The 12,938-nt window shown below is 38.0% G+C and overlaps 1 protein-coding gene across 7 annotated transcripts in view; it reads left to right on the top strand.

The window, feature by feature from the left end:
- The first annotated feature begins 6,102 nt into the window (after positions 1-6,102).
- The window catches only part of KCNC2 (potassium voltage-gated channel subfamily C member 2), a 71,907-nt gene continuing 65,071 nt past the window's right edge, over positions 6,103-12,938 (top strand). For all 7 annotated transcript variants that reach the window (XM_070947086.1, XM_070947092.1, XM_070947089.1 and 4 more), the window contains exon 1: positions 6,103-6,831. In XM_070947086.1, coding sequence (XP_070803187.1) covers positions 6,103-6,831 — 729 coding nt within the window. The remainder of the gene's footprint in view (positions 6,832-12,938) is intronic.

Genomic DNA, 12,938 nt, shown 5'->3' with positions numbered 1-12,938 from the left:
GCCATCCAGGTCATTGTTGTCCCAAAGGTGTTTTTTCAAGAGGCAACTGGACTTTCTTTGTTTTCTTTGAAGACCTTTCGCTTCTCAACTAGAAGAACTGAAGAAGCTTCTTGGATGAGAAGTGAAATGTCTTCAAGGAAAAACAAAGAAAGTCCAGTTACCTTTTAAAAAGTAGATTTGGGCAATTTTTAGATATATTTATCTATTCTGGCCTTTCATGAATACGATACTTGTGGATGGTTGTTTTTGAAATCAATGTTTAAAAATAAGTATATATTTTAATTTCAATAATTTTATATTGTACCTCTTAATATTGTATTTGTATGGAAGTGATATATCTGTGGATAACATGAAAAATAACAAAGTAGTGTGGGTACATCAGTTTTTAAAACTGTACTTACATATGATCATTAAATACATTAAACATATTTTTATTCATATTTTAGTTAACAAAACACTGTCATTTTCTCTTTCCCTCATGGTTATTAATTGCTGGATTTTTATTGCATTGAAAGCCTCTTTACATAAAATGGTTATGGATTTAAGAAAGCTTGCAGGAAACTTTCCTTTTTCTTCCAGGAAGAATTCTGTGCAATAGTGTTTAAATGCCTATGTTATTCTTTACTTTTGATAATGCAAGTATCTGTTTTCTCTCTCAAACGATACAGTATTTTTTAAAAATGAAACTGGTAGTTTCTTTGTTTCTTCAAACATTTACACTATTATATACTACTTTCCATGAATAATTTTCCTAATATTCAGCAGATACTGATTAAGAGTGTTGTGTTGTTCACACATATTGTGAACATGTACATAAAATATATGCAAAATATTGTAACGTATATAGAGAAACAAAATTAAGAAATATATTTGTCAATTTTTTAAATAATAAAAATATGATGATGTCTAAATGTATTTCCTTCTTTCTTTTGCAAAAAGGTATAGATCTTATTCTCAGGAATAATTGTAGACATCTTGGATGATAAAAGTTAGAAATGATCCTTCACGTTAAATAAAAAGTTACTTGTAAAAGCGCCCCTCCCCCATCAAGTATAGATAACCTAAATCTTCCCAAGTGAATTACATTTCCCAACATGACTCTTTCAGAGATGCTATGAACCAACTTTTAGCAGTATCTGAAGGAATACAAATACTTCATTGGATCTGAATATTAGATTTGCTCATTGATTAGAAACCAACAATTCATAATACAAAAGAGAAAGAGTTTCAGAAAAAATGTTTCTGGAATGGGCATTTCACTGAAAGAAAAGGCTTACAAAGGGGCAAAAGACCTGTCCTGCTTTCTGCTATATGTGTGGACTGAAAGGGGACAGCCCCCACCTGTTGTGTCCCATATGTGTCTGTTCCTATCCCTCTGTGTCATACCTTGTTGGGCTGCATGGCAAAGCCCAAAAGGTTCTGAATGATTTCAGACAATGACTATATCACGTAAAGGGTTTTATTTTTCAACTGAACATAAGAAGAATTTATTTATTCAGTTTCAGCTTACCACAGTCAGTCAGCTCTCAGCGGGTTATAATTCATAATTTGTAATAAAAACACCCACAGTATATCATAGTAAACAGCTGAAAGCTAAAAATCACAAAATGACACCAAAACGTTCTTACAAGAATAAGCCAAAATGAGAAGTAAATAATTAAATGGTCACATTCAGATATTAAAAGCCTTCTTGAACAAATTGTATTTTAATTATTTCTTAAAACTTTATAAAGTAGGATCTTCATAGTTCCCAACTACTGTGAGGAAATCCATGCCTAAATAGGCAGAAGTATAAATAAGAACCTAGCATGAATGGCCATATCCTCTTATATTGTGTTCACATCCTTATATTTAGGTATATATCTGAACAACTAGACTTGCTCCACAAGTGAAAATAGTATAGACATTCAGCCTCATATTTGACAATATTTAGGAGATCTAGTTATAGAAAATTTTATTGTATTGTAGTTAAAGAATTTCAGCAGAGGAATTTTTTTAAAAAAAATTGGATTTATATACCACCCTACTCCTGAAGGACTCAGGGCGGTGAACAGCCACAGAATAAAACACATAAATAGAAAATTTAAAAACAGAATAAAACCAAATTAAACAATTTGGCCGAGACAAATTTAAAACACTCAATAATTTTAAAAAACAAATTAAAATTTACATTTTAAAGGGGAAAGATTTAGACCAGGAATAATGATGGAATAAAAAAGTCTTGAGAGCGCGATGGAAGGTGCGCAGATCCGGGATCCTCCGTATCTCCGGGGGGAGCTCATTCCAGATAGTAGGTGCTCCCACAGAGAAGGCTTTCCCCCTGGGGGCCGCCAGTTGACATTGTTTGGCTGACGGCACCCGGAGGAGTCCCTCTCTATGAGAGCGTACCGGCCGGTTGGAGGCTATTGGTGGTAGTGGGCGGTCCCGTAAATAACCAGGTCCTAAGCTATGGAGCACTCTAAAGGTGATAACCAAAACCTTAGGTTACATATAGGTGCTTTCTTATATGTAACATTTCTGTTCAGCAAAAACATGATGGATCAGAAGCCTTGGGAGAGATACGAGAAAGGGCAAGATGACACAACCCTTCTCACAGATACTGATAGTTACTGACATAATTCATAAGGATGCCAAAGAGCAAAAAAATAGTTCTGCAATGTATTCTTGATGTTATCTTTCAGAGCAGGAGTGTGGAGCAGATAGGTTTGATCTATCAGTTACCCAGATGATGTGAGTTTTGATTGTTTTAAAAACAGCAACAGAAATTAAGGAGGTCTTTGGCAGTAATGGATTTTGCATGGCAGCATTGTGACTTACATTCAGTGTTGGCATATCAAATAATTTCCTGAACTCAGGAAATGCTCCACATTTCTTTTCAAAATGTTTGTTTTGTACTAGGCTTCTAGTTTAAAAACAAAATCAAAGTGGACAATGAAGTGGACTATGAAGTTGAAAATATTAGAATAAGATATGTAACATCAGGAAATGCTTATTGTGCTGGGGAAAAAGTTGTATATCATATTTTGCCTTTTTATCCTCTTTTACTTAAACTAATAAACATGTATATGTGTGTATGTCTGACTTTGTTTTAATAGAATTTCACATACAGTTGAAGCAGAGACTATTACAAATTTATTTCATATTTTAATTTCTTTTCAAATATGAAAAAGTGCTAAGCAGATTCTTCTAAACTATCTTACAATAATACTTGTTGCTGACTTCTCTGGAGTTTTGTATTATTAATTCTTCATGGATTCTTCAGACTGGGGATTGTTTGTTTTTTAAAATATATTATGTTTTGATTTCTTGAGCATGAATAGTGAAAGAAAAAACATAATATGCAAGAAAGAGTTTAATAATAAGTTTATAGTTGTAAATATAATTCTGAAATCCATCATTAATGAGATTTTTAAAAAAGTTGATATAAAGAAACGAAAAAAAAAAAAAATCCCCAAAGCATCCAAAAACATCTCATATAGTCACAGAATGTGTTTCTAATAAAATAAAACTGGAACGAATAAACACAGAAACACACATATAAATTTGATTTAAGCAATGCAAAGTTACCTGCATTGCAAATACATCCCTAGACTTTATTGGGTGCAGGCAGTCTCTAGCCTCAGGGTTATTTGGGACATCTCTCCCAGGGTGTCTCCTATGTATATATACAATATCCAGTGAAAATATACATTTCCTTTGATATCTTGGAGATATCAGAGATTACTTTGGAGATCAAACTGATATTCACTTGAGAATGTATATAAAAGTGCATTTAAATATTTCATAGTTACCTTCAGAAAGTTCTTGACATTATCAGTGATAAATGCTATTAAATACAAAAAAGTCTAACTGTTTAGAATCTGAATGGGAAACACACATCTCAACCTGACCTCCTTCCCTGAACCCTGCTCAAAAGAGGAAAATGATTATAAATGAATTGTATTCCTTTTTTATGATTGCATCTTTCTCCATATCCATTACTGAAAGATATTTAAAAATACATTTGTGTGATGCAGTGATTTCTCTCTTCATTTTCTGAAGGAGGTAGAAGCATTCATCTTATTCTTCATTTCAAGGTACTTCTAAAGGATTCTCTAGAACTTTGGAACCATTAAGTGCATGCTACTAAATTTGAATTCCTAAGTATTATAGTAGGGTTGTGTTGATCCAATATATTTTTTCACAGGGACAGCTAGAATATTATAGAGAAATTATCTTGCATGATCAATGGGATAGAGATGTAAAACTAGAAGCAGGTACCTAAAGAAATATCATCATCATCATCACTTTTATGTTTCCTTCAGTGTTAAGGTGGTCAGTCATTGAATCTTTGAAACCATTAAGTATTCTACCAAAGTGTTCAGATTCTCTGTGTTGTTCTCACCTGTAGCTAAGTGCCACTTTTGCTGCTCCTATCAGATCAAATTAGATGCTCCTATTTTGGTGTAATCAGCATGTAAAGGGAAAAGAGGGAGATGATGCTTTCTTTAGAGCGTTTTTATATAATTTTTGGAGGATTGTTTTTAATGATTGTGGCAATTACACTATTCAAAGAAAGAAGAATTGCAAAAGGTCCCTGCCACGAACAGTAATTGCTGGAGAGTGGTGCTGAAAGGACAGCTCTCTTCTCCGCCGTCTCTTAAAAAGAGAAGCAAAGCGAGGAGCCGCGTTTCTGCTTCACCTTGGAGTCATAGCAGGGGCCAGTTGAAGAGTCGCCTGCTTAAAGCAGCAGTGAGTCCTTCGTTTGCTGGGAGCCCATTCTGTCGATACGCTTTCCATCCCCCATGTTTTTGTGGTGGTTTTTCTCTGCCTGATGCTAAAGCGTCTCATCTATTTTGCACAAGGACAGAAGATAGGTTTCCTAGCAGCAGGTGGGGGTTGCTTTTATTGCGTTCGGAGCTGGCAGTCAAGGGCGCTGGAATGGCCACCTGAAGATGGACGGGAAAGCCTCACAAGGAGGAGGAATTCTTCGTTTGATACGGACACACAAGGAGCCTGGAGGCAACTGAGAAAGGACAAAGAGCGGCTGGAACGTGAAGAAAAGCCTCTTTCTCTCCGTGATTAAGGTATTGAGATGGATGTGAAAATAAGGGGGGAGGGGAGCGACCATCACAGGACGTTTCTGTTAATCAATTGACAAATTAAATCTGGTGAGGATGTTGGCGATAGGAATCTGCTGGTAAGGTTACATTGGTTCTATTTAGGGTGTGCCCACAGATCGACTTGCTGGGGAGGGGCGTAAAGACTGTTTTTGTCACCAGTCAAGCTCTGGTGTCTTCTGGAGGTATTTTTTTCTTTAAATTAGAAGATGGACAGATGACACCTTTTAGTTTAGACAACTTGATCTCAAGAATTCCAAAGAGGAAATATGAGTAAGGTTCACCAAGCTGACGGCTACTAAAGGGAAACAGCCTTTTAGCTCTGACTGTATTGGAATGGGTGGGCGGGTGCACATTTATAGGAAGAGTCCAGACCATCATTGGAACAGGAAGGAGGGGAGGAGACAGGGATGAGGGAAAGAAGCCACCTGATAATAAGCTAAATAAGGATGCTTTTGCAGGAGTGCGAGGACCCTGCGCTGAATTTTGCTCAGGACAATAGCTATTAGGAATGCCAGGTTTGTACCTGAGTCGTTATAGAGTAACTTTCTCGCTGCTGAGGTCCAATAACCTGCCTGCTATCCCCACTTTGGAAAGAACTTTGAAGGAGCAAATTAGGAGATGCGGTAAGAGATTGATTTTGGTCAACGATAAGAGTGTGGAACGGAAAAATAAGGGAAAGGGAAAAGGAAGATTCCAGAATGGGACGATTTCACTGTGGGTACAATCAGGAGCCGGATGATGTCTAAGTTGGAAAGCGGGCTCCCAGTACTATGGCTCTGGGATTGTTCTTGTCCCCGGGTGTGGACCCTTCTTTTAAGATCCCTTCCCTTTCCCCATAGGGACGCCTTGGGAGGAGGTTCCTTTCTCCTCCCGCACCCCGCTGGATTCCTTGGTACTTAGTAGTCTGTTGTCTTTTCCACAGGCGGCCTTAAAATAAGCGCCTTGCACATTGCCTGTCTCTTCTCTCCTTCTCGCCCGCAGTCATGTCTGAGTCACAGAGATGGGGAAGCTCGAGGATAACGAGAGGGTGATCCTCAACGTCGGGGGCACCAGGCACGAGACCTACCGGAGCACCCTGAAAACGCTGCCGGGCACCCGGCTGGCTCTGCTCGCCTGCCAGTCCCAAGGCGACTCCCCTGGCGGCGGAGAGGAGCACCACCAGCCGCCGCTTCTGCCCGCCCCCAACCCGGCGCCCAACCCTGGAGGCGGCGGCGGCGGCCCCCTGGATACCGTGGGCAGGAGCGGCTGGAGTTCGCGCGCCAATGGCGGCGGCGTCACACGTGGCGGGAGCGGCGCGTGCTGCGAATTCTTCTTCGACCGCCACCCAGGGGTCTTCGCCTACGTGCTCAACTACTACCGCACCGGGAAGTTGCACTGCCCCGCCGACGTGTGCGGGCCGCTCTTCGAGGAAGAGCTGGCTTTCTGGGGCATCGACGAGACCGACGTGGAGCCCTGCTGTTGGATGACCTACAGGCAGCACCGCGACGCTGAGGAGGCGCTGGACATCTTCGAGGCGCCCGACCTGATCACCGGCGAGCCACCTGGCGATCCCGACGACGACGAGTTAGCCGCCAAGCGCTTGGGCATCGAGGACGTGGGTGCTCTGGGCGCCTCCTCGTCTTCCTCGGCTAACGGGTCCCCTCTTGACGGAAACGGCGGCCGCTGGAAGAGGCTCCAACCGCGCATGTGGGCGCTCTTCGAGGACCCCTATTCTTCCCGCGCCGCCAGGGTAAGCGAGAAGAGCCGGGGAAGGAGGGAGAAGGCACCTACACAGAGAGTAGGAAGCGCTCCTAATCTTTGAATGCCCCCTGCTACACCATCCTACATGTGCTTGTTCAAAAGAATCTCCTGAAGGAAATAGAGTTGCAACTTTTACTGTCTTTATTTTAAAAATCACCATCACAACCACCATAAGAAGCACTTTAGTGTAACCTTCTCCAGTGTGGTTTCTGCCCAAAATCTAGCCAGTTTGGGGAAGGCTGCCTTGCCCCTTCCTCCCATTTCACGTTAAGGCAGATCAAAGCTAATAATGGTGATTGGATGTTGCATTGGCACAGGTAAGTTTCTTGCCAGCATATACATCTCAGGTAAACAAGCTCTTGCCATGTACATTAGACTCATATATCTGGCTATAGCAGCCAAAATAGTGATATACTAACATCACACAAAATAGGCGTGAATGCATGATGGTGTTCCAAGGAGGTTATGCACATTATTTTGGTGCAGATATTGCACAATATCTGTCCTGTTGTAGTAAGTGAAATTAGAAGATAGACCTGTCATACAAAGGGAGAGTAACCCAAGGTCCCATTCCCTTATTGGAGACTAACCATCATCAAGTACATTGACAGAAGTCCAAATTCTTACATCTGTATATTTCGTTTCCCTAATAGCTCAGATTGGCGTATGTTTGTAAAGTTATTTTGTATGAATAGATCATCTGTCCAATTCTTTTAAAAAAATGATGACAGTTAGATGTAGGAATATGTTGAAGTCTGGATTTCTCTTGTGTGTGAATGAGGTGGCACCTTATAAAGGAAATGATTTAATTTTCTAGTATCCCAAAAATCAGGTGTGTAAAAGAGAACACTGTTTATAAGAGATACTGTGGGAAAAGTCTTAATAATAAAAACCGGCATGAAGCTATGTAATATTTCACTTACTATGTGTTTAAATAACAAAGTTGGGAAACTTCAGAAGAATCTATAGGCCTGTCCATTGAAGTAAGCCTAAATGGGAATAGAGTGTCAAGTGTGTAACAAATACCATTATTTGATTCCCCCCCTCCTAGCCCAGGTGCTGCCCACCTAGCAGTTCGAAAGCATGTGAATGCGAGTAGATTAATAGGTATCATTTTGGTGGGAAGGTAACAGAGTTCCATATGCCTTTAGTACATAGCCATGCTTGCCATATGACCATGGAAAATGTCTTTGGACAACACAACACATGGCTGTTCACTGCCCTGAGTCCCTCGGGAGAAGGGCGGTATATAAATATAATAAACTAACTAACTAACTAACTAACTTGCTTCTTTGGCCAAGAAACGGAGATGAGCAGTACCCTAGAGTCAGGCACAACCTTTACCTTTACTGCAACAAAATCTTTGATTCTCAATAGAATACCTTATACTAGGAAAAAGTCCCAGCAAAAAGGAATGATTTACATCTAACACAGAATTGATCTGAAATCCTGTAGAAAAACTATGTCAGGGAAGTAGAACAGAATGGGTAGTTTATATCTTACAGACCTGTACTTACAACTGGCTAGCACACTTTTGAATAAACATCCAATGATAAAAATGCAAATATGCCAAATAAAGTAACAGTCAATTTATGAATCACAACGAAGTGGCAAGAGTTTTCCTGAATTATTTGAAATAAGTACTTCCTCATCTAAAACGATCCACAGAAAGCTAGAGAAACATTCTGTATTACCGTCTGCCAATAAGCTTGGTGTGACGATATATGTTTGTTTGGATGCATTAAAGTGTTGAATCCTGATGTGTAGTGTGAAAATTATAACCACTATCTTAGGTTATTTAATGGATTAAAACTTTCATGGAAAGAAAACTACCTCTATCTAGAAATCTGTTTAGAGGCAGTTTATTTTGAATATTAATTACTGAGGTGCAAATGACAGTGGAGGATTTTTCTAGGAACAAGAAAACAAAAGAATATGACTTGGTATTGAATATTATTTTATATTAATTCAATTTCAGAAAGTGTTGCACAGAGGAAAAAGTCAGGAGAAACAAAATAAAACAAAAATGTGACCATTTATGTATTAAAAGACGTATTAATATAGAAAGGTTAACCCTTGCAGCTGATTGTTTAATGGATAAGCTGATATTAAAAGTTATAAAAATCCCTGATAATGTTATAGCAGTTAAGCAGTTTTACTTAAATTACAAGTTAGTTTTGTAATTAAACCAAAAAGTTAAACTAATTTCACTTATACTTTATTGTCATAGTCAGCTAGGTAGTATTATTTCTGAAATTCAACTGATATTTCTGTTTCATTTGCTCTTTACTATAGTTGGGACTGTGAACTTTAGTACTTCATTCCTCTACCTTGTAATGGAGAGATGGACTGTGGATGTATGTAAACTAACTGCCTATTGGAAAAGACCCTCACTGGGAAGGTTGTCTCAAGGGAAGAGTGGTGTGGGTAGGAAAATGCAGTTTTAGTTATATTAAAAGCCACCACTTATACAAAAGACCTCTAGGTATAGTAAATTTGTCCCAAGCTCACTTGTTCTAAGTGTAAGCAATAGGTACATAAAAAACTATGATGTGCCACAAGCCTAGTCACCCATCTTCTACTTCATCTTAAACTTTCCTTCAGGTAACCTGTTTATTCTTCCTATCTATGGCTGCATATGACCAGCTAGCATTTCCTACATATGAAAGGAACATCTATTTACATTGAGCTATTGACTTGGGAGGATGAGTAGAAGGGAGAATACTAAGAAATCTCAGTGGTTTCACTAATCTCATTTCATCAATTTGCCTGCTGCATTTTTCTGGTACTGTAAAATAATTTTCTTTCAGAAATGTCTGAACTTCACTGTAGAGAGACAGGGTGTAGAACAAGGGGGTCCCATTTTTTTCAGACTGTGGTTAGGTTGGCTGGTGACCTACTGTGGTGACCTAAGACTAAAGTGTTATAAAGTGTGTGTGTGTCACCATGTCACCATTGCATGATATGAATAGAACTTTTAGATCACTAAAGTATACTTTTCAAAAATAACACATATACATAAGAAATAGATATGTGTAGTTATCAAGCTTGATACCTGGTGACTATATGGACACATCCATAGTTTTCTTGGTAATAATACAATTTAGGAAAAATACAGAATCTATTCCATTGACTTTAGGGGGGAATATAGTTCAGTTTTCGATCCTAGTCTACATTCTTAAAAAAATCCAGGAAGTGCTCCATCTAAAGCTAATTTAAGTCACAGGTATAAAGTCAATTATGTATTGTTATTTTCTGAGGTATATAGAAAATAATTGCTTGGAAAGAATACGATTATATGTTGCTATTAAATTACAGATAATTGTATTGCTGTCTATTAGCATGATAAATAAATAGTTCAACAATATTATGAGAACGAATGAAGTATCCTTTTTTAAAAAATGCATATGAATCTCATTAAAAAGTACACGATAATAAAATTACTTAGAAGTTTGAAAGCCCCAATCAGTTTTAGGTGTTGATTGAAGTGGGATTGTGCCTATTTTGAAGTAGACTTTTGATTGGGAGTTGCTCAGAGTTGGCTGGAAGATGGGAAACTATATAAATTTTTAAATAAATAAATACCATTCTTCTTTAACTAACAACTTCCAGAAATCTTGGCATATAATTTCTACCATTCAAAGATAAAAAGATGTGAAAATTATTAAACTGGAAAGGGTTAGTTGATATAGTTCTTGCTCCTCCATGATATAATGCTGAATTTCTTTATTCATCAGGAACTGTATTTTATAAATATATTTTTATAATCTTTATCTTTTATCTTTATTTTTATTTGATTTATATACCGCCCTACTCCCAAAGGACTCAGGGCGGTGAACAGCCAAACGATAAAATACATAAATACAAAATTTAAAAAACAGCATAAAACCGAATTAAACAATTTGGCCCAGACAGATTTAAAACACCCCAATCATTTAAAAAACAGATTAAAATTTTCATATTAAAAAGAAAAAGGGAAAAGATTGGCCAGGCCCACCTGGTGGAATAAAAAGGTCTTAAGAGCACGGTGGAAGGTGCGCAGGTCCGGGATCCTCCGTATCTCCGGGGGGAGCTCATTCCAGATAGTAGGTGCCCCCACAGAGAAGGCTCTCCCCCTAGGGGCCGCCAGTCAACATTGTTTGGCCGACGGTACCCGGAGGAGCCCCTCTCTATGAGAGCGTACTGGCCGGTGGGAGGCTATTGGTGGTAGTAGGCTGTCCTGTAGGTAACCAGGTCCTAAGCCATGGAGCGCTTTAAGGATATATCTACAATACATAGATATATCCTTAAAATTTTAAGAAATATATCAGAAGATTTCCATTCAATGTTCCTTATTGATATCCAGGTCCTATTTTCATATAACTATCTTTGTTTCTGCCTTGATTTAATTTCTAGATCCACAAAGATTCCTATATTAATATTAATCCTAAATACATTCACTGGAGAATAAATAGTGAACTCAGAGGGATGTGGTTTTGAATAAGCAGATTTAGATTGCTATTTATATTGACATAAAAGATTTGTGAGATCCAGTTTAATGTATGGTTGTAGCACTAACCTAGAAACCTGAAACTCATGGGGGACCATGCGTTCTAGTCCTGCTTAAGACATAAAACCAATTAGGTAATTTTGAGCCAGTCTCAGCCCTGGGAAGCAGGAAATGGCAAAACACTTTGTGTCAAAAAATTGTATGTATTTGTCAGACTGCTGCCAAATATCAACAATGACTTGCAGGCACGCACAAAAAAGTTATATTAGGTGACCTCTTGATTCACAAGATGATTTGTAATATAATTTCTATTAAATGTAAAAAGAAAGGAACATTACAGTATATTAGAATTTTAGAATTTCCTTTTTTCCTGTTTTGAATAAGAGATTGACCTTAAACTTTTTAAAAAATTCTATGTGGCTAATTTTAGGCTTCCATGACTCATACTCTTGCTTCATATTTATTAAAGATAATAGCTTTCATTTTGTAACGAAAGTAGTTTCTAATGGTGTCTTTTCTGTCCCAAATACCTTAGCTATAATTTGGAAGATTTTTTTTTTTAATTTATGGCATTTTTATGAAAGTGTAATATTGAAGATGTACATGGCATATATATTAAAAGCAGAAATTAAAAAACATAGCATTAAGCTAGCATTTTAAAAATAGATAATTCTGATTTTTTATTATATTAATTTCAGTTTGACTAATTCAATTGTTTCAATTCCTTGATGATAGTAATTGCCCTTTCCCCCCATATTTGCAGTTGGACAAAATCTTTTCTGAAATGTGAAATCCAAAGTTGTATGTATCATTCTTAGTGCTCTCGTACTACAGATATACAGAACAACATTACAATATTGATATTTTTACTTTCAAATTCTTTTCTCTAATAAACACAAAACTAAATTTATATTTAGTGGTCATTTGTCACTTTCGTGCACTTTGTCACAGTTTGAAAAGATCCTTTAAGAACTTTTTCATTGTAATCATTGGCTGCCTCACTTTTTATCCCTTTTGTTAAATTATAGATTGAATAACAGAGAGCAAAGGATTCTCTATATCAAGAAGTTCCTGCAATTGATAGTGTAGTCTTATCTGGTTATTGGCACTTCTACATCCTGCCTCCAGAAACAACTCCAGATGCTTCTTGAAGGTTAGGGTACAATCTCTCCATGACAAGTCATTCCTTTAATTCCTTGGTTCAGCCACTAAGACAATGCTTCCATGTAAATGAAATTTATCCTAAAGACTCTTATCAACCCTCACAACTTCATTCAAGAATCAGTTGAAACTACGTCTAACTGTCAGCCTTGGAAGCCATATTATGCCGGAAGCTTCAATGCTGCCACTTCCTCATGTGTGGGAAAGTAGGAGTGGGGGTTTAGGAGAGGGGAGTTAGTAGACATAATAGCGTTCTTCCTATCGGTCAAGGTCAGGGTGAGCCAGCATCTGGAGGAGGAGTGGTCAGGGGCTGGCTTGAGGTGGAACGGACGACGATTGGAGCATGTGATCGATTGAGGAGAAAGGGGGTGGTTTTGGGAGCTTTGAATTACTGAAGGAAAGCCCGGGTTTTTCAGATTCGGGATTTCCCAGATGTACCAGTTTAC

This window comes from Pituophis catenifer, unplaced genomic scaffold (assembly GCF_029215685.1).
Source record: "Pituophis catenifer annectens isolate HBS135680 unplaced genomic scaffold, rPitCat1.0.hap2 SCAF_7, whole genome shotgun sequence".
NCBI classification, from domain to species: Eukaryota; Metazoa; Chordata; class Lepidosauria; order Squamata; family Colubridae; genus Pituophis; species Pituophis catenifer.
Note: the sequence above shows the minus strand (reverse complement) of the source record. Positions and strands in the feature narration are given on the sequence as shown.